The sequence below is a fragment of the Oncorhynchus kisutch genome, linkage group LG10 (genome assembly GCF_002021735.2).
Source record: "Oncorhynchus kisutch isolate 150728-3 linkage group LG10, Okis_V2, whole genome shotgun sequence".
In the NCBI taxonomy this organism is placed as follows: domain Eukaryota; kingdom Metazoa; phylum Chordata; class Actinopteri; order Salmoniformes; family Salmonidae; genus Oncorhynchus; species Oncorhynchus kisutch.
The window spans coordinates 20,585,671-20,608,555 of record NC_034183.2 but is presented as its reverse complement, the minus strand read 5'-3'; the positions used below and the strand labels follow the sequence as shown (position 1 = coordinate 20,608,555).

At 43.1% G+C, this 22,885-nt stretch overlaps 1 protein-coding gene across 1 annotated transcript in view; it reads left to right on the top strand.

Moving 5' to 3' along the window:
• The window catches only part of LOC109898774 (ral guanine nucleotide dissociation stimulator-like 1), a 30,004-nt gene extending 7,119 nt beyond the window's left edge, over nt 1-22,885 (top strand). Inside the window, exons 7-21 of the mRNA XM_031832856.1 lie at nt 8-40; nt 199-320; nt 471-560; nt 8,004-8,157; nt 8,272-8,386; nt 8,495-8,664; nt 8,974-9,173; nt 9,504-9,578; nt 9,753-9,958; nt 13,053-13,186; nt 14,129-14,448; nt 14,562-14,647; nt 14,781-14,870; nt 17,042-17,128; nt 17,436-22,885. Of these exons, the coding sequence (XP_031688716.1) occupies nt 8-40; nt 199-320; nt 471-560; nt 8,004-8,157; nt 8,272-8,386; nt 8,495-8,664; nt 8,974-9,173; nt 9,504-9,578; nt 9,753-9,958; nt 13,053-13,186; nt 14,129-14,448; nt 14,562-14,647; nt 14,781-14,794 (1,719 nt within the window). The 3' untranslated portion in view covers nt 14,795-14,870; nt 17,042-17,128; nt 17,436-22,885. The remainder of the gene's footprint in view (nt 1-7; nt 41-198; nt 321-470; nt 561-8,003; nt 8,158-8,271; nt 8,387-8,494; nt 8,665-8,973; nt 9,174-9,503; nt 9,579-9,752; nt 9,959-13,052; nt 13,187-14,128; nt 14,449-14,561; nt 14,648-14,780; nt 14,871-17,041; nt 17,129-17,435) is intronic.

Sequence of the window (22,885 nt, the reverse complement as noted above, 5' to 3'; positions counted from 1 at the left end):
TCTGCAGGGGGGGCTAATCAACTTTGAGAAGATGCGAAGGGTGAGTGTCATTTTTAACCCGTTCTAACCCACTAATTAGGTAAAGGGTGAAAGGTCATTGTTAGTAGTCAGCTTTTTACGTTAAGAATTTGTTCTTAACTGACTTGCCTAGTTAAATAAAAAATTGACTGTGACCTTGATCTCTCTCTGACTCTGCGGGAGTTTGAGGTGATAGCTCGGATCAAGCTGCTGCAGTCTGCGTGTAACAGCTACTGTCTTATTGCCAATGCTGCCTTCCTGCGCTGGTTCAAGGGCCAGCCTCAACACAGAGAGGAGGAGAGGTACAAGTGTCAGTAATCATTCACACTCTCTCTAAATCAGATCTTACTTCCTCTATCCTCTCTGCTCCATGTCTTTCTGATTGTTTGACTCCTACTCGGGATAAGTGGACTGGTAGTAGTGATATCATGATTATTCTCTGTCTTCTGCAGCCATGCCATGTCGTGTGACATTGAAGGAGTGGGAGACAGAAGTAAGACTTTATGCAAACTTTGCAAGGGCATTGTCAAGAGACTTAGCCAGTAAGTACACACTGGAGGACTTAACATGATGTGTACTGTACGTAACATTGGGATTTAAAATAAATCTAACCTGAAATAATAGACATGATCAAATTCTGTTGACTACAATCAGATTTGGAACCGTAGCCTTATTGGTCTCTATTTCTGTCTGACTGCTGAGGAGGCTTAAGTGTCAAACTCTTGTTAGTTTGCAATTTTGTGACGTTAACTGGAACACTGGCATTTTCCAGCTCTAATGGCAGTTCTGTCAATTTATCTGTCTAAAATCAGCTGAGTTGGGAGGGGTGGCAATATTTAAGTTGTGTCCTAAAAACAACCCCAAAGTGACAATTTCATGCAGCGCTAATGGGACGTTTTTCAGACTCACAAAAAGCAGGTTGTGGGTAATGCAGTTGATAATGGCATTGATTTTGAGAGTGGAAGTGTAGCCTATCCAGCCATGAAGCACGGTGCCCATGGAAGGAGCGATGTGAATTTTATGCCGGTGAATCTCGTATTTAGAAATGTCCAAAAATGATTAGTTCCCCCCCTTTTTGTTTATTGTTTATTTGCATAAAAAAAAAACAAGCAAAGCCTACCCTGCCCCCAATCAAGGCTAGTTTAGCAGAATCGCAAAGGTGTCTCTTTAACTTGGACATTTACTCAAAAGTAGCCTATGAATAAATGGGTTTTAAATGGTCTACATAGTGCTTCGAAATATGTTGGAGGTTTTTGTCCTCATGCCTTTTCATTATTGACATACCTGCATTTTGCTTGTTTAAGTAGGCTCTCCATCCCTATTTTCAAAGAGCACCCCTGATTACCAAAGACACGCAATTCCAATCTCTTCAATCTTCCTGTAATGCCATATCAACATCAGATTTTTAAAAATCTGCTTCGCACATGGGCAATGATACAATTGACCGGAGCCTAGTATATTGTATAGATAGATGTGCGACTGGTACGCATAAAGACATTTAGGCCTACAGTACGTGTGCACAGTGCCATGGAACGAGCGAAGGGATTTTATGATATCGTGCTTCTGACCCGATCTTATTTAGAAATATTGTTGTCATGGGTTTATGGCTCGACTGCAATGCAATTTCATCGGCTATTTCTGGAAAAGTGCAAATATGATCTGTAAGATGGTTCCATTATGTTTACAAAACATTACATTTGAAAGCAGTATAATGGTGAGTGGACGTTCACCCTTTCTCTTTATATTGGAGCTTTACCCAGGTAGCACATAATGTTCTGAGAACAGATGTTTCTTAGAGCTTGGTGAGAGTGTGGTTGTCCTATGATTATTTTGCATACCACCTTCCCACAACCTTCTGCATATCAAATTTATTTGTCACATACACATGGTTAGCAGATGTTAATGCAAGTGTAGCGAAATGCTTGTGCTTCTAGTTCCGACAATGCAGTAATAACCAACGAGTAATCTAACCTAACAACCTAACGATGAGACAATTCCAAAACTACTACCTTATACACACAAGTGTAAAGGGATAAAGAATATGTACATAAAGATATATGAATGAGTGATGGTACAGAACGGCATAGGCAAGATGCAGTAGATGGTATCGAGTACAGTATATACATATGAGATGAGTAATGTAGGGTATGTAAACAAAGTGGTATAGTTTAAAGTGGCTAGTGATACATGTATTACATAAAGATGCAGTAGATGATAGAGTACAGTATATACATATACATATGAGATGAGTAATGTATGTAAACATTATATTAAGTAGCATTGTTTAAAGTGGCTAGTGATATATATTTTACATCAATTTCCATCAATTCCCATTATTAAAGTGGCTGGAGTTGATTCAATGTGTTGGCAGCAGCCACTCAATGTTAGTGGTGGCTGTTTAACAGTCTGATGGCCTTGAGATAGAAGCTGTTTTTCAGTCTCTCGTTCCCAGCTTTGATGCACCTGTACTGACCTCTCCTTCTGGATGGTAGCGGGGTGAACAGGCAGTGGCTCGGGTGGTTGTCCTTGATGATCTTTATGGCCTTCCTGTGATATTGGATATGTCCCAAAGCAAGCAACAATCATGGTGTAGGCGCCCTCCAGGACACCTACACCATGATTGTTGCTTGCTTCGGAACATTCTCAGTACAGGGGAGTTGCAGCGATGAGACAAGATTGCAATTGAATATCACAAATTTGGGGAGAAAAAAAAGGAGGTAAAATAAACACATTCCGTTCTCAGCATCAACAAAACTCTTAAGTGTCTTCAGGCATATTGGCTGCGCCCCCTAATTGGCCACACCTGATCTTACTGAGTGCTTGTTTCTTTTGAAATGGGGTCTGTTTGTGTATGGTAGTTTTCCAATTTTGGTTCCAATCTTTTCTTTCTAAACAGAAAATTTTTCAAAAAAAGACAAACGTTCTTTTCTGTTCCTTTTTTAACCTCTGAAATGTAAATATATTTTTAAACATTTAGTTTGACATTAAATTACTTCACCAATCAGTGCGGATGGAGCAGCTTGCTATGGCAGATTTTTCTAAGCTATATAGGGAAGTTGTTAAGAGCAAATTGTATTTTGCCGTAACGGCATGGTTTAATCATAGTGCTGCCAGTCACAGTGTAGGGCGTGAGATGCAACAGAGATTTTGCAAGAGCGGATGGAGGAAGCTTGCCGCTGGGCATCTTTTTATGACATGCATTATCTTCGTCCCACAGAATTATAACTTTGAAACGTCTTTGAACTTCAGAGTTTGATTAAAGTTGGACCAGAGCTAGCTAGCTAACAACCTTGTTTGCAGAGCAGCACTAGAATTTAAAAAACATCTTACCTTTTTTGTAGTTAATTCAATGGGAAACTGCATCCTTTAACTAGCATTGGAAAAGTTAATCAAATCAAACTGACTTATATAGCCCTTCTTACATCAGCTGATATATCAAAGTGCTGTACAGAAACCAAGCCTAAAACCCCAAACAGCAAGCAATGCAGGTGTAGAAGCACGGTGGCTAGGAAAAACTCTCTAGAAAGGCCGAAACCTAGAGAGGAACCAGTCCTCTTCTGGCTCTGCCGGGTGGAGATTATAACAGAACATGGCCAAGATGTTCAAATGTTCATAAATGACCAGCATGGTCAAATAATAATATTCACAGTAGTTGTCAAGGGTGCAACAAGTCAGCACTTCAGGAGTAAATGTCAGCTGGCTTTTCATAGCCGATCATTGAGAGTATCTCTACCGCTCATGCTGTCTCTAGAGAGTTGAAAACAGCAAGTCTGGGACAGGTCAGGGTTCCATAGCCACAGGCAGAACAGTTGAAACTGGAGCAGCAGGACGGCCAGGTGGACTGGGGACAGCAAGGATTCATCATGCCAGGTAGTCCCGAGGCATGGTCTTAGGGCTCAGGTCCTCCGAGAGAAAGAAAGAGAGAGAATTAGAGAGAGCATGCTTAAATTCACACGACACCGGATAAGACCGGAGAAATACTCCAGATATAACAGACTGACCCTAGCCCCCGACACATAAACTACTGCAGCATAAATACTGGAGGCTGAGACAGGAGGGGTCAGGAGACACTGTGGCCCCATCCGATGATACCCCCGGACAGGGACAAACAGGAAGGATATAACCCCACCCACTTTACCAAAGCACAGCCCCCACACCACTAGAGGGATATCTTCAACCCCCAACTTACCATCCTGAGACAAGGCTGAGTATAGCCCACAAAGATCTCCGCCACGGCACAACCCAAGGGGGGGGGGGGGGTGCGCCAATCCAGACAGGAAGACAACGTCAGCAACTCAACCCACTCAAGTGACGCACCCCTCCTAGGGACTGCATGGAAGAGCACCAGTAAGCCAGTGACTCAGCCCCAGTAATAGGGTTAGAGGCAGAGAATCCCAGTGGAAAGAGGGGAACCGGCCAGGCAGAGACAGCAAGGGCAGTTCGTTGCTCCAGAGCCTTTCCGTTCACCTTCACACTCCTGGGCCAGACTACACTCAATCATTTGACCCACTGAAGAGATGATTCTTCAGTAAAGACTTAAAGATTGAGACCGAGTCTGCGTCTCTCATATGGGTAGGCAGACCATTCCATAAAAAGCTCTATAGGAGAAAGCCCTGCCTCCAGCTGTTTGCTTAGAAATTCTAGGAGGCCTGCGTCTTGACAGTAGCGTACGTGTAGGTATGTACGGCAGGACCAAATCAGAAAGATGGGTAGGAGCAAGCCCATGTAATGCTTTGTAGGTTAGCAGTAAAACCTTGAAATCAGCCATTGCCTTAACAGGAAGCCAGTGTAGGGAGGCTAGCACTGGAGTAATATGAACATATTTTTTGGTTCTAGTCAGGATTCTAGCAGCCGTATTTAGCACTAGCTGAAATTTATTTAGTGCTTTATCCGGGTAGCTGGAAAGTAGAGCATTGCGGTAGTCTAACCTAGAAGTAACAAAAGCATGGATTAATTTTTATGCATAATTTTTGGACAGAAAGTTTCTGATTTTTGCAATGTTATGGATGGAAAAAAGCTGTCCTTGAAACAGTCTTGATATGTTCGTCAAAAGAGAGATCAGGGTCCAGAGTAACACAGGTTTTTTTTCTTCGGGTTTATTTGAGTCGACTGTACAACCATCAAGATTAATTGTCAGATTCAACAGAAGATCTCTTTGTTTCTTGGGACCTAGAACCAGCATCTCTGTTTTGTCCGAGTTTAAAAGTAGAAAGTTTGCAACCATCCACTTCCTTATGTCTGAAACACAGGATTCTAGCGAGGGAAATTTTGGGGCTTCACCATGTTTCATTGAAATGTACAGCTGTGTGTTATCCGCATAGCAGTGAAAGTTAACATTATGTTTTTGAATGACATCCCCAAAAGGTAAAATATATATATATATATATAGTGGTCCTAAACGGAACCTTGAGAAACACCGAAATGTACAGTTGATTTGTCAGAGGACAAACCATTCACAGAGACAAACTGATATCTTTCCGACAGATAAGATCTAAACCATGCCAGAACTAGTCCGTGTAGACCAATTTGGGTTTCCAATCTCTCCAAAAGAATGTGGTGATCGATGGTATCAAAAGCAGCACTAAGGTCTAGGAGCACGAGGACAGATGCAGAGCCTCGGTCTGATGCCATAAAAAGATAATTTACCACCTTCACAAGTGCAGTGTCAGTGCTGTGAGGGGGTCTAAAACCAGACTGAAGCATTTCGTATACATTGTTTGTCTTCAGGAAGGCAGTGAGTTGCTGCGCAACAGCTTTTTCTAACATTTTTTGAGAGGAATTTAAGATTCGATATAGGCCGATTTTTAGTTTTTTATATTTTCGGGGTCAAGGTTTGGCTTTTTCAAGAGGCTTTATTACTGCCACTTTTAGTGAGTTTGGTAAACATCCCGGGGAGAGAGAGACGTTTTATTATGTTCAACATAGGAGGGCCAAGCACAGGAAGCAGCTCTTTCAGTAGTTTAGTTGGAATAGGGTCCAGTATGCAGCTTGATTGTTTAGAGGCCATGATTATTTTCATCATTGTGTCAAGAGATATAGTACTTACACACTTGAGTGTCTCTCTTGATCCTACGTCCTGGCAGAGTTGTGCAGACTCAGGACAACTGAGCTTTGGAGGAATACGCAGATTTAAAGATGAATCCGTCATTTGCTTTCTAATAATCATGATCTTTTCCTCAAAGAAGTTCATGAATTTATTACTGCTGAAGTGAAAGCCATCCTCACTTGGGGAATGCTGCTTTTTAGTTTGCTTTGCAACAGTATCAAAAATAAATTTCGGCTTGTTCTTATTTCCCTCAAGTTGGTAAAATAGAATGATCGAGCAGCAGTGAGGGCTCTTCGATACTGCACGGTACGGTCTTTCCAAGCTAGTCGGAAGACATCCAGTTTGGTGTGACGCCATTTCCGTTCCAATTTTCTGGAAGCTTGCTTCAGAGCTCGGGTATTTTCTGTATACCAGGGAGCTAGTTTCTTATGACAAATGTTTTTAGGGGTGCAACTGCATCTAGGGTATTGCGCAAGGTGAAATTGAGTTCCTCAGGTGGTTAACTGATTTTTGTCCTCTGACGTTCTTGGCTAGGCAGAGGGAGTCTGGAAGGGCATCGAGGAATCTTTGTTGTCTGAGAATTTATAGCATGACTTTTGATGCTCCTTGGTTGTGGGGTCTGAGCAGATTATTTGTTGCAATTGCAAACATAATATAATGGTGGTCCGATAGTCCAGGATTATGAGGAAAAACATTCAGATCCACAACATTTATTCCATGGGACAAAACTAGATCCAGAGTATGACTGTGGAAGTGAGAAGGTCCAGAGACATGTTGGACAAAACCCACTGAGTCGATGATGGCGCCGAAAGCCTTTTGGAGTGGGTCTGTGGACTTTTCCATGTGAATATTAAAGTCACCAAAAATTAGAATATCTGCTATGACTACAAGGTCCGATAGGAATTCAGGGAACTCCGTGAGGAACGCTGTATACGGCCCAGGAGGCCTGTAAACCGTAGCTATAAAAAGTGATTGAGTAGGCTGCATAGATTTCATGACTAGAAGCTCAAAAGACGAAAACGTCTTTCTTTTTTTTGGTCAATTGAAATTTGCTATCGTAAATGTTAGCAACACCTCTGCGGGATGCACGGGGATATGGTCACTAGTGTAACCAGGAGGTGAGGCCTCATTTAACACAGTAAATTCATCAGGCTTTAGCCATGTTTCAGTCAGGCCAATCACATCAATATTATGATCAGTGATTAGTTCATTGACTATAACTGCCTTTGAAGTGATGGATCTAACATTAAGTAGCCCTATTTTGAGATGAGGTATCACGATCTCTTTCAATAATGGCAGGAATGGAGGAGGTCTTTATTCTAGTGAGATTGCTAAGGCGAATACCGCCATGTTTAGTTTTACCCAACCTAGGTCGAGGCACAGACACGGTCTCAATGGGAGTAGCTGAGCTGACTACACTGACTGTGCTAGTGGCAGATGTCCAGACTACAATTTATAGTAGGCCTAGCTCCTATATCAGTGTGAATGCTATAGCCTATGTTTAGCAATGCAATTAGAACCATGTGGACAGCAAACATGTTCAACATATTTAGCAAATATGGGGTGAACTATTTAATGGACTAACAACTCAATACTGGGAATACACAACTTGAAGCAAGCACATATTTAACCATGGAGCACATTGATAGGCCAGTGAGGGGCCAGTCTTTGACACACCCTTAACTTGTTTATTTATCAAAACCCAGTCCTTTTGTGTCATTATTCAGTTTGTGAAAATAGCAAAAATATTTTGGAGACACCCTGAACCTATAACTCTACCGCCAGCACTAATATTTACCATTGCTTTAGATTAGTTCAAATATAGCCCAATATGTATTAGCAGGAATCAGTTATATCAGTGTGTTTTATATTTAGATTTATCTGACCCATTATAGATGGTCCTTTCTTCTTAACCTGAACATTTTCCCTCTGTCACCAGGCAGTCACACACAAGACGGTTGCTCTCCCTGACGCCCATGTCCCCCTCCTCTCCCCTGCCCCCTGCCTACAACACCCAGGCTCAGGACGCCTGCATCATCAGAGTCAGCCTGGAGCAGGGCAACGGCAACGGCAACCTCTACAAGAGCATCATGGTACGTCTCAGCAGGAGATTAGTACTTTGATTCAGATGGCCAAGACATTTTTAATAAATGTATGGAACCCTTTTAGTGGTTTTTGATTGGTACATGGTGTTGTTCCCTCCCCAGTTGACGAGTCAGGATAAGACTCCAGCAGTGATCTCTAGAGCCGTGGCCAAACACAACCTGGAGAGTGAGCCTGGGGAGGGATACGAGCTGGTGCAGGTCATCTCTGACGAAAGAGGTACAAATATTCTCCCTGTCACTCAAATATCACACACTCAGTCTTTCATACTTTCATTTGTAATTACCGACTTGTGATAATATTGTCATAATATCCTTCGTTTTCCAGAACTGGTGATTCCTGACACCGCTAATATGTTTTACGCCATGAACACCTCTGCAAACTTTGACTTCCTGCTGCGTGTGCGAGGCACGGCGGGGTGGCCTGTCCAGCTGAGGAGTCGCTATGCCTCCACACTCCCCTGCGCCCAGCAGCGTGCCAGCCTACGCCTCAGCAAGGTCACCTGTTGTAGTTCCCTATTGTAGCGCGCTAGCAGCACAAAGGTTTCTCTCTTCTCCCTTTTTTCTCTCTTCTCCCTTTTTTTTCTCTCCTCCCTTTTTTCTCTCTTCTCCCTTTTCTCTCTCGCCCTCTCCCGTTTCTCTCTCGCCCTCTCCCGTTTCTCTCTCGCCAACTCCCTTTCTCCCAGCAGAGACTATACTCTGACACATCTGCCTAAAAATGTAAATATAGGGTGCCTTTGTCTCAACCTCTTTCACCGTTCTCATTGTTCTAATATCCCTGGTTCTTTCCATCTTGTCTCGTCACAGGCAACGGGAGACCGGCTGCCACCCGGCCACACGGTGAGTCAGCTAGAAACCTGGAAGATCCGTGCTGGAACTCTGGAGCGGCTGGTAGAGACCCTGCTGACGGGGTTCCGGGGCAATGACCTCACCTACACCAGCATCTTCCTGTCCACATACCGCACCTTCGCCAGCACGCACACCGTGCTGCAGTTACTGCTAGACAAGTACGTCTGGTTCTGGGCTGGGGGCACAGGGTGGCTAGAGTGTATAGCAGGAGCTGACAACAGCTGGTCCTGGTGGGACCTAGTGTGTGCAGGCTTTTGTCCCAGTCATAGTGCTATAACACCTAGTTCAATAATCAACATGATTTTGATGAAGTCACGTATGTGTAAGTGTTGAGCTGAGACAAAGTGTGTATAGACTGTGGCTCTCCAGAACCATGGTTGAAGAACACTACTGCTCTATATGAAGAGGCTGAGGAGACTTACTGGTCTCACTGCTTTTAGACTGATGGTAGATAGTGGTGCTGAATTTTTTTGTTGTCTTTCTCTCAGGTATGGAATTCCAGAGGATAGTGAAGGACAGACTGAGCAATGTAGACCCTCTGAAACCAAAGGAACTGTTCGGATGTAAGATTTCTCAACATCTCCTGCTTTACTTGGTCTGTCTTCGCTTGATTTCCATATTGATTCAAGTGAAGTTGAGTTGTTACTGTGTAGCTTTTCTGTCTGCTTTGCCCTCTGTCAGCAGCAGCTTACCCCCAGCAGCCCTCCCTGACTCTTGCTGCCCCTCATCCCCCTTAGTGCCCTTGCCTCCATCTTGAGAGCCTGGATGGGCCAGTATCGAGAGGACTTCCAGGAGCCTCCATCCTACCCCTGCCTCCACAGGGTGATGGCCTACCTACAGAGGGCCCTGCCTGGATCGGAGCCCATGCGTAAAGCACAGAGTCTACTGGAGCAGCTGAAGGCTGAGGCCAGTCTGGATGTAGACTCAGAGGGTGGGTGGAACAGTAAGATATCTCGTTAATTAGTACTCTATCCTCTCAATTCTTTAGTTTTTATCTCTCTCTTTCTCTCTAAAAATACCTTTTATTAGATGGCGCCGGAGGAGATGGCTGCCGTTTTACTGTCTCCTAACCAATTGTGCTATTATGTGGGGGTTTTTCGCGATATTTGTAAATTATTTTGTACACTGTTTCTGCAACCGTATTCTGCATATTTGTAAACAGCTGGTGCACGAAATCTAAGGAAGTCAATAGATTTTGCTCACCTGAAGTTGAGTATATTGTGATAAACTGCAGGCCACACTACTTGCCTAGAGAGTTCTCAGTTATACTTTTCATGGCTGTTTATTTACCACCACAGACAGATGCTGGCACTAAGACTGCACTCAGTCAGCTGTATAAGGAAATAAGCAAACAGGAAACCACTCACCCAGAGGCGGCGCTCCTAGTGGCCGGAGACTTTAATGCAGGGGAACTTAAATCAGTTCTACCAAATCTCTATCAACATGTTAAATGTGCAACCAGAGGAAAAACGTTCTAGATCACCTATACTCCACACACAGAGACGCGTACAAAGCTCTCCCTCGCCCTCCATTTGGTAAATCCGACCACAACACTATCCTCCTGATTCCTGCTTACAAGCAAAAATTAAAGCAGGAAGCGAAGCACCAGTGACTCTGTCTTTTAAAAAAATGGTCAGATGAAGCAGATGCTAAACTACAGGACTGCTTTGCTATCACAGACTGGAACTTGTTCCGGGATTCTTCCTATGACATTGAGGAATACCCCACATCAGTCACTGGCTTTATCAATAAGTGCATTGAGGACGTTGTCACCACAGTGACTGTACGTACATACCCCAACCAGAAGCCATGGATTACAGGCAACATTCACACTGAGCTAAAGGGTAGAGCTGCCGCTTTCACGGTGCGGGACTCTAACCCGGAAGCTTACAAGAAATCACGCTATGCCCTGCGACGAACCATCAAACAGGCAAATACAGGGCTAAGATTGAATCATACTACCCCGGCTCCGACGCTCGTCGGATGTAGCAGTGCTTGCAAACTATTACAGACTACAAAGGGAAGCACAGCCGTGAGCTGCCCAGTGACACGAGCCTACCAGATGAGCTAAACCACTTCTATGCTCGCTTCGAGGCAAGCAACACTGAGGCATGCATGAGAGCATCAGCTGTTCCGGACGACCGTGTGATCACGCTCTCCGTAGCCGACGTGAGTAAGACCTTTAAATAGGTCAACATACACAAGGCTGCGGGGCCAGACTGATTACCAGGACATGTGCTCCGGGCATGTGCTGACCAACTGGTAGGTGTCTTCACTGAAATTTTCAACATGTCCCTGATTGAGTCTGTAATACCAACATGTTTCAAGCAGACCACCATAGTCCCTGTGCCCAAGAACACGAAGGCAACCTGTCTAAATGACTACAGACCCGTAGCACTCACGTCCGTAGCCATGAAGTGCTTTGAAATGCTGGTAATGGCTCACATCAACACCATTATCCCAGAAACCCTAGACTCACTCCAATTTGCATACCGCCCAAACAGATCCACAGATGAAGCAATCTTTATTGCACTCCACACTGCCCTTTCCCACCTGGACAAAAGGAACACCTATATGAGAATGCTGTTCATTGACTACAGCTCAGCGTTCAACACCATGGTACCCTCAAAGCTCATCACCAAGCTAAGGATCCTGGGACTAAACGCCTCCCTCTGCAACTGGATCCTGGACTTCCTGACAGGCCGCCCCCAGGTGGTGAGGGTAGGTAGCAACACATCTGTCACGCTGATCCTCAACACTGGAGCTCCCCAGAGATGCATGTCTCAGTCCCCTCCTGTACTCCCTGTTCACCCATGACTGCATGGCCAGGCACGACTCCAACACCATTAAGTTTGCTGGCGACACAACAGTGGCCTGATCACTGACAACGACGAGACAGCCTATAGGGAGGAGGTCAGAGACCTGGCCGGGTGGTGCCAGAACAACCTATTCCACAACGTAACCAAGACTAAGGAGATGATTGTGGACTAGAGGAAAAGGAGCACCGAGCACGTCCCCATTCTCATCGACGGGGCTGTAGTGGAGCAGGTTGAAAGCTTCAAAATCCTTGGTGTCCACATCAACAACAAACTAGATTGTTCCAAACACACCAAGACAGTTGTGAAGAGGGCACGACAAAGCCTATTCCCCCTCAGGAAACTAATAAGATTTGGCATGGGTCCTGAGATCCTCAAAAGGTTCTACAGCTGCAACATCGAGAGCATCCTGATCGGTTGCATCACTGCCTGGTACGGCAATTGCTTGGCCTAAGGCCCTACAGAGGGTAGTGCGTATGGCCCAGTACATCACTGGGGCAAAGCTGCCTTCCATCCAGGACCTCTACACCAGGCGGTGTCAGAGGAAGGCCCTAAAAATTGTCAAAGACCCCAGCCACCCCAGTCATAGACTGTTCTCTACTACTGCATGGCAAGCGGTACCAGAGTGCCAAGTCTAGGACAAAAAGGCTTCTCAACAGTTTTTACCCCCAAGCCAAAAGACTCTTAACCAAATGGTTACACTGACTATTTGCATTGTGTGCCACCCCCCCAACCCCTCTTTTACGCTGCTGCTACTCTCTGTTTATCTTATGCTTAGTCACTTTAACTATACATTCATGTACATATTACCTAAATTGGCCCGACCAACCAGTGCTCCCGCACAGTGGCTAACCGGGCTATCTGCATTGTGTCCCACCACCCTCCAATCCCTCTTTACGCTTCTGCTACTCTCTGTTCATCATATATGTACAGTCACTTTAACAATACCTACATGTACATACTACCTCAATAAGCCTGACCAACAGGTGTCTGTTTTTAGCCTTGCTACTGTTTTTTTTTCAAATGTCTTTCTACTGTTTTTTTTATTTCTTTACTTACCTACACACTCACACACCTTTTTCTGGCACCATTGGTTAGAGCCTGTAAGTAAGCATTTACACCTGGTTTACACCTGTTGTATTTGGCGCTCGTGACAAATAAACTTTGATTTGATCTCCATGTTTGGCCTTCCATCATTAATCTGATCATTACTCCTGGTAGGTTTCTCCAGCGGTTTTGACAGCATACGCTCCTTCGGCCTGTGTGAGGATGAGGAAGTGGAGATTGAGGTCCAGGAGGACTTCATGTCATTTGATATAGATTTGGTGGCAGAGCAACTGACCTATATGGATGTGGTAAGGAAAGGCTGAGGGAGGGGGTCTGGGTGGGAGTATGGATTCCCAGGTGGGATTTGAACAATGCACGATAAATATACGTTTAAGTGTTTTAATACTATGCCTGTGTCTAGACAGGAAGCCCAATTCTCTTATTTTCACTGTTTGGTCTTTTGACCAATCAGATCAGCTCTGAAAAGATCTGATGTGAAAATCTAATGTGATTTGTCAAACGACCAATTAGTGGACGAAAGATCAGAGTTGGGCTGCCCGTATGAACGCAACCTAATAGTCTAAAGCCTTATTCACAATGCAGGCCTTAATGCTAAAATCTGTTGGGTTTTTTCAAATCCGTTTTGGACTACGTACTGTCCAAACAGTAAGTTACAAGAGACCAAATCGGATTTGTTTGTTTTCAGACAGCAGCCATTTCCTGACATGGCTACGCTAGTTGGCATAGTAATGATGGGTGTGCGCAGTGGTGTAGGCTGATTGGTGGTGGTGCTCGTGCATCCTATTACTCAGAGGTTATGTAGAAAGCTAAGGTGACAACAATACCTGGCATGGAATCTTCCCAGTTGCTTTGAATGTTCAAAATGATAGTGTAAGAACACTTTTAAAAGCTCAGGATAAGTTGATTCAACTTTCAAAACAAATTATTTTAGGCTAGCCACAGCAATCAACTAGCTAGCTAGGTAGCTGTTTAGCGTTCTAGCACATTAATTTGTTTGTAAACAATTAACAGGCTAGTTAGCTACCACATGTTCTTGTCAAACTGTTAGAGTAGCTAGCAAGCAACAAGATATGACAAATAAGTCTAAAAACAACTTGAGGGCAAATATATAAGATTTGACCGTTCAGACACAAGTCACATGGACAAGGAATCAGATTTCTACCGGACTTCAAACCACCTACGAAATTAAGCCAATGTGAACACGGCTTAATTAGTTTGTCTGTTTCCAGTTGTTGTTCAATAAGGTGATTCCTCACCACTGCCTGGGCTCCATCTGGTCCCAGAGGGATAAGAAACAGAACAAGCACAGTGCTCCCACCATCCGTGCCACCATCACCCAGTTCAACGCTGTGGCAGCATGTGTGGTCAGCACCATACTGCACCGACGCCAGATCCACCCGCTTCTCAGGGCACGGGTCATCAAGCGCTGGATAGACATCGCTCAGGAGTGTCGCGTGCTTAAGAACTTCTCCTCGCTGCGTGCCATTGTGTCTGCACTGCAGTCCAACCCACTCTACAGACTGAAGAGGGCCTGGTCCTGGGTGCCCAAGTGAGTCTCTTTCACAACCTGAATGCATATGAACTGATTCGTCACAACTTATGTGGAGGAGTTCCAATGCATTCCCAATTAGTTCTAATCTTTTCTCTATGTAATTCCCCCAGAGACAGCATGTCTACGTTTGAGGAGCTATCAGACGTCTTCTCACATCACAACAACTACCTGACGAGCCGAGAGCTGCTGATGGGGGGTGAGAGACTGCGCTGTTAATTAATACAATTATATGAGAAGGTTTGGCTATTGGTGTAGTGGTTGATTGATTTATGATTTAATTGATTGTGTAAATATCAAATCACTACTGCGATCTACTTTTTCCACTACAGGAGGGCACCTCTAAGTTTGTCAATCAGGTAGGCTGTGCTAAGGAGCACCAGAAACACAGTCCCAAACGATTCCAGAGGGAAAACGAAATGGTGAGAGATGGAGCAAGCCACTGGCAGTTTGTGTTCAAGGCCCTGTTTGTGTTTACATTTTAAGGAGGGAGGTCAAAGTGAGAAGCTTGGCAGTGGCTGCAGATGTATTGGTATGGTTTATCCTATGCTTTTACTTTTCACAGGGTGCACTGCAGGGGACAATACCTTACCTGGGCACCTTCCTGACAGACCTGACTGACCATGCTAGATACAAGGAGTGCGAATTACGGGGGAGCCACAGGGATGATCTATTCCCCTGAATAGGCAAACTGGGGAGCGGGGGGTCACTAAATATTTATAATTAGACCAAGACAAGAGCATAACGCATCAATCTCACTGGAGAAAGCATCCTTGCGAGCGAAATGGCGCCTGTCATAGTATTTTGGGCGAGACAGCACTGGATATATGGGCTACACAGACTGATATGCTTGTTTGCTCGCGCTGAGATTCAGCCACTTGTGTATTGAAGGAAATTTATGAAACATTTCATGTATTTAAAAAAATAAATAAAAAAAACATTTTTGGGGGAAACTTGGCATCCACTAGTAGTAGGCCTAATAGCAATCATCCACTAGTAGTAGGCCTAATAGCAATCATCCACTAGTAGTAGGCCTAATAGCAATCATCCACTAGTAGTAGGCCTAATAGCAATCATCCACTAGTAGTAGGCCTAATAGCAATCATCCACTAGTAGTAGGCCTAATAGCAATCATCCACTAGTAGTAGGCCTAATAGCAATCATCCACTAGTAGTAGGCCTAATAGCAATCATCCACTAGTAGTAGGCCTAATAGCAATCATCCACTAGTAGTAGGCCTAATAGCAATCATCCACTAGTAGTAGGCCTAATAGCAATCATCCACTAGTAGTAGGCCTAATAGCAATCATCCACTAGTAGTAGGCCTAATAGCAATCATCCACTAGTAGTAGGCCTAATAGCAATCATCCACTAGTAGTAGGCCTAATAGCAATCATCCACTAGTAGTAGGCCTAATAGCAATCATCCACTAGTAGTAGGCCTAATAGCAATCATCCACTAGTAGTAGGCCTAATAGCAATCATCCACTAGTAGTAGGCCTAATAGCAATCATCCACTAGTAGTAGGCCTAATAGCAATCATCCACTAGTAGTAGGCCTAATAGCAATCATCCACTAGTAGTAGGCCTAATAGCAATCATCCACTAGTAGTAGGCCTAATAGCAATCATCCACTAGTAGTAGGCCTAATAGCAATCATCCACTAGTAGTAGGCCTAATAGCAATCATCCACTAGTAGTAGGCCTAATAGCAATCATCCACTAGTAGTAGGCCTAATAGCAATCATCCACTAGTAGTAGGCCTAATAGCAATCATCCACTAGTAGTAGGCCTAATAGCAATCGATGAATGTCATTATGGTGTTTGGAACAGATTTCCATTCATCAAATGGATGCTGGAATTATATTTGTGTAGATGAATGTGCACAGCTGCAGGTAGCTGATTTAAGTGAAATCTTTTTTTTTTACAATAACCAGGTTTCCATCCAACCTTAGTAATGTAAGTAATGTACATGCCAGATAAATGTCACGACAGGCCTGATGGAAACACCTAATTTGTTGGCAAACTTTCCAATTTGACAAAACAAAACACTCTCGACAAGGTGGATCTTGTCTGTCAAATTAATTATGAGAATTTATGATAGAAATTCCGTTATGTGCAAATATTTATATAATAACCATCAAATTGAAGTAAACGTGGTATTATGAGATGATATGGTGTGGTCTTCCCACTCGGTAAAGCATGCAGTTTATTAGGCTATAGATTAAATGAGTTATGATGAACTTCACAGTGTGGTGATGCTTTATTGGAAAGGCTTGTTACCCCTTTCCAATAAATATCAAGGGTTTTATTCTGGTGACATGATTGATGCTAGCTAATCAGATGACCACATCATTACTATTTGTGTTCTTTCCACATTAAAATGTAATAAATTTTTACTGTTAAATGACATGTCTTTACAATTAGACCCATAAAAAAAAACAAGCGCGTGCACCCAATAGGCTCCCCCGACTGTGACTGTTGTAGAGACTTCTCCTGTATGTGTTGTGACTAACTGCTTTTTGCATCTAGAGCATGTGTTTCATTAGTATTTTTGGGCAGTTTTTCTCGTCCTTCACCTCTGTTTGTCTCACCAGCACAGCGTGTTACCAGCGTTCAGTCTTTCACACTGTCATTTTTGTTCCCTGCAAGGGGAACTCTTCAACTTTGAGAATAGGTGACAGGTTAGTCATTTACAACCTGTTCTTAACTTACTAATTAGTTAGTCATTAATGATCTTAGTGTCTGCTCGATTGACCTGACTAACACTGATCTCCCTCTATGAGGTTTACTGTAATTAACATGTATTTAAAATAAATCTACCCTGAAATAGACGTAGTCAGAGGAATTCAATCAGATTTGTAAACTTGGTCTTTGACAGGTTTGAACAGGAATCAGTTATCAGTGTTTTTTAAATGTTTTTATATTAGATGTATCTGACCCATACAGATGGTCCTTTTTTTTACCTGATCATTTCCCCTCTGTCACCAGACTGTTCCAGGGAGTTGACTCCTCAGCAGCCAGTTCCCCGTTGAGTGAAACACAGCCTGGCCCTCCCTGCATGTACTGTCGCTTGGTCTTCCTGTTGGCCATGTCCCTTGCCTAAAACACCCAGGCCTCCTGCATCATCCTAGTAAGCCTGTGTTATGCCATGAACACCTCAGCCAACTTTGACTTCCTGCTGCACTGCTGTACAGTGCTCCAGCCCCCCCCCCCCCCCGATATGCTGGGAGACTGACAAGGACCAAACATGGGGAATGAGTTCAAGTCAATGAGGTAGACTCTGAATTACCTATTCCCTTGTCCCCAATCGGACCCCCACCGCTGTGCCCCCCTCCCCCACACCAGTAGCAGACTGTGGCCTTCCTGTCCACTGTGTACCACGTGGGGCTGCACCTCATTGTGAGCTGTTTGATAGGATACTACTTGGTTTTAACAAGATATTTCCTTTTTAATATTGTCTAGCTGTCCTATCTCACCTCTATGGTGTAGTGACACAAATAGGATGGGTCTCTGTGAGGCCCGGATTGCGCTGCCTGACGCATTGATTAGCAGTCCTAATAGAAATGCATTTCTTAGTGTTTGGGTGACTTCGGGAGGTGGGAAGTAGATGGAATGAGTGACCTAATCTTAAACTCTTTTCACCTCAGATCAAAATGGAGTATCATTTAGTTTCTCTTAGATTTTTTTTTTTTTTTACAGGGCAGAAAACCGTGTCACACACAATGAACAAATCATTAGGAACACCTCTTTCCATGACACTGACCAGGTGAAGGCTATGATCCCTTATTGATGTCACCTGTTAAATCCACTTCAATCAGTGTCGATGAAGGGGAGGACACAGGTTAAAGATATTTAAGCCTTGCAATAATTGAGAGATGGATTATGTGTTTGCCACTCCGAGGGTGAATGGGCAAGACACAAAAAGATTTAAGTGCCTTTTGAATGGGCTATGGTAGTAGGTGCCAGGCACACCGGTTTGAGTGTCAAAAACATCCCTGTGGTACACTTTCAACAGAGGGCAAAATGGGGTGCAACGCAATATTAGGAAAGTGTTCCTCATGTTTTGTACACCAGTGTATGTCAATCAAACTTGTAGAGGGTGACTGAGGACAATGTTTTTAAATTGTATGTTAATTCCGATTCTGTTCAGCCTCTCAACGTGGCTGAATGTGGCCGTGGGTCAGCATTTTAGAGCCCTTTTCTTGGTGTCACTTTTTTTAATTTTAAAGTTCATTTCTTACAATTGTAGCTACACATTTTTCCATGGAGCTTTGAGAAAATGTTGCGGTTTGAAAGTTTATAAACGGCGTCTGTACATTCAGCACTTTTGTTTTCAAGGATTTATACCAGAACTGGTGCTTGTTAAAAAAAATGTTGTTGCAATTTATAAGTTGATGATAATTTTGTGAAGAGAAACAACTTTGTGCCGAAAGAGGAACTATGTTTCTGGTTTCATTTTAACCAAGTGAGTTTGGCGTGATACAGCCTCATTATCTACATGAGTGCCTCCCACCAGGGGGTAAGGAATAGTACGTTTCATTTCAAACTTTGAGCAGTGAAAATCTGCGTAGCAGGCAAAAAAGAAACCGCCCATTTTGACAAATACGACATTTACGTATTGAGTTGTACTCCATTTGCAGGAACTGTAATGTGTGCCGAACCTCTTACAGGATGTTCAGTTGGAAATGTACTGTGCAGAACAGACTGTCATTCAGAATAGACATGTCCGTTCTTACATTACTTTTCTATCTACAACATTCTGAACAGCCAGCTCCCTGTGCACCGAGCCTCACCCAAACAAACACTCACCCCCAATAGTTTGTCACAGTCGATATGAATTACATTTTCACACTAGCCCACACTGACACTAATTCAGTTCCTCCTGTGCCGAGGCCTCTACACACTGACACTAATTCAGTTCCTCCTGTGCCGAGGCCTCTACACACTGACACTAATTCAGTTCCTCCTGTGCCGAGGCCTCTACACACTGACACCCACCCCCCTTTTAACGGAATCCCACGGATACCGGCTCTCCCACACTGCCTAACCAGCATTAACACCTCCACCTGTCTAACCCACACAGTGAAAACCGGTCCCTACCATATACACTCCTATGTTTCATCTATTCTCTCCATCACACTGGTTATTACTATAACGCTCATTCTCTAATACTGACATTCTGGCCATCTCACTGAGCAGTGTACTGGACTGTTATTGGTCATTCAGTACTAAATGCTGGGCAAGATGTACTGTGGTCGATTCTCCCTGTGTTGATTCTCATGCAACACTTGTGAATTTTCTCTAATGAACTCAGTTTCTGTGTGTCTTCACTGCCAAAATTCTCTATCTAAATAAATGATCATTACTATGATGTTGTTTATTTGTTCGACCCTTTAACAACTTATAAGATTTACGGAGTTGAACGATACTTCCAAATATTATTCTGGTACAAACAAGTAGTGTAACAAATGGGTTATTACAGTGTAATTACCATTTAATTATCTACTTGGTCATTTCTTTACCATAAAATAAAGTGCTACAATGAGAAGTCCTGTAAAGCACAATAGAATTTGTGGACTTTGAGTTAAAGACATTTCTACTGACTTCAATGCAGTTATGACCTCTCAAAGCTACTGCTCAAGTGCAATTTCGTTTGAATGCAGTATCAAACACTTATTTTATTTTAAGGATTTTACTTTAAATCTTTTACAAAAGCATTTTAGGCAAATCTTTTTAACCTTGAGAAAATAAACATTAATTTTTTTATTTCACCTTTATTTAACCAGATAGTCCAGTTGAGAACAAGTTCTCATTTACAACTGCGACCTGGCCAAGATACAGCAAAGCAGTGCGACAAAAACAACGGAGTTACACATGGGATAAACGTACAGTCAATAACACAATAGAAAATCTATATACAGTGTGTGCAAATGCAGTAAGATTAGGGAGGTAGGGCAATATATAAGCCATAGTGGCGAAATAATTACAATTTAGCGTCAACACTGGAGTGATAGATGTGCAAGTAGATACTGGGTAGCAAAAAGATAAATAATATTGGGATGAGGTAGTTGGGTGTTGTATTTACATATTGGCTGTGTACAGGTACATTGATCAGTAAGATGCTCTAACAGCTGATGCTTAAAGTTCGCGAGGGAGATCTAGGTCTCCATCTTCAGTGATACATTTTTTTCCAATTCCGTGCATTGGCAGCAGAGAACTGGAAGGAAAAGCAGCCGAAGGAAGTGTTGGCTTTGGGGGTAACCAGTGAAATATACCTGCTGGAGCGCTTGCTATGGTTGCTATGGTAACCAGTGAGCTGAGAAGGTGGGGCTTTACCTAGCGAAGACTTATAGATGACCTGGAGCCAGTGGGTTTGGTGACGAGTATGAAGCGAGGGCCAGCTAACAAGAGCGTACAGGTCGCAGTGGTGGGTAGTGTATGGGGCTTTGGTGACAAAAAGGATGGCACGGTGATAGACTACATCCAGTTTGCTGAGTAGAGTGTTGGAGGCTATTTTGTAAATGACATCGCCAAAGTCAAGGATTGGTAGGATAGTCAGTTTTATGAGGTTATGTTTGGCAGCATGAGTGAATGAGGCTTTGTTGCGAAATAGGAAGCCGATTCTAGATTTTATTTTGTATTGGAGATGCTTAATGTGAGTCTGGAATGAGAGTTTATGGTCTAACCAGACACCTCGGTATTTGTAGTTGTCCACATATTCTAAGTCAGAACCGTCTTACAAGGACAAGCTACGGCTGGGAAAATACGTTTTGAACGATCATCCAACTTGGAATTGTAAATCGGGATCTCGGGCCTCTTTCTAGTGCTACGACCTGAAAATCACTGATGTCATCATGATTCAACCCCCCCGGAGTTCCCAGTTGTCTTGAAAGCACCATAAATCCAGAGAATTGACCAAATTTGCCCATGAAGGACCGCCGCGCCACTTTCCTGTTCAAGTGAGCACAGCACAACGAGCCCAAAACTATCGGCTGAATAAATTATGTAATATGCTAGCGAGATAGTATTACTTTCTTAGCTACAGTATAAATAAGTGTATGTTGTGTGGTAAGCTGTTAGTAGCCCATGTGACTCACCCTAATAATTTGGTATATTTTTTCACCTCTTAATTCCACCTAGTGTTCTGACTTGGTGCACATGTAGTCTATAACCTGTTCTTGAGAAATATAATCATTGAATATTGTAAGAGCTTTCATTGTCTGCTTATTTGCCCCCTTTTATTTATCCTACGGTTCTGACTTGGTGTACAGGGAGAACACTGTAAGAACGGCCCATGTACTGAATTCTGTCGCTATACATTTCAAAAGTGCTCAACAAATAGTTATATTGACTACGTCCGTCCTAGCTTGCTCATTGTCAATCGAAATGACGGATTGCCTCTTATCCGCTTGTCGTCCCCTTATGCCATAGTTTGTGCATCTCAATTGTCAGTAGAAACCACATTTGTTTGCAAGTCAGCCATACAAAAAAACAAATGATATTTACATGGGACAAGCCAGCTATATTTTATTAAGTCCGTAATTGAGGCTGAATTGTTTCACTACCAGAGAAGGCTCCACTGATAGCCAGGTGTAGCAGTGGTATAGTGCAATTCAGGTATTGTTAAGTGTTGTATAGTGCTATTCAGGTATTGTTTTGTGTTGTGCAGTGGCTTTGCTGGCATGCATTCCACCTTTTTTTGTTTTGCCCCACCAAGATTTACATGCAAAAATCGCCACTGGTAACAATTAACTCATTAGGATTTGGGGCACCACGAGAACGATTGTTTAGAGTTACCATCTCCCGAATTAAACTCTTAAGGTCTTTACCTATCGCATCCATAAAACAGTCAACGTATTAATCATAACCTCGTCTCATATCATTCTGAACAGTCGTAACCTCCTGCATTTGCAAAAATCCCAGCCTTCTTAAATCTCATCCATATCTTAACAAAAATATGTTCATATTTCATATACAACATTAAGGATGGAGACTTCATGCATGTAGTGTATATACTTTTCAAGTTACAGTATTTCCTTTTAACACTTAATGACATTTAGTTTTCTATTGCTCACCACTGACCAGTTCCAACATTCTTATGTTAGAAATATTGTTCCAGTATTCACTTGAGTGCGTTTGAGTTTTGGCGGGGAAAGTATGTTAACAAAGTACATTCCTTTGGTTAATACTGGAGGGGGGAGAGAGTCTTCCCCTTTTAATTTATAACTGGGCGTGAGCTGTCAACCTGGCAGCAGCTCCCTCCCATCTTCTGTCGGTAAGAGAATGTCTGGTTACTGTCATCCATTGCCAAGCTGATCTGACCCATTTGGCTCCTCACTGGACAGTCATGACAGTAATATTCTACTGTACTGTAATTTACATTTGCACTATCAAAATTGATCCATCAAAAATGTTAAATAAAATGTCCATTGTTCCTA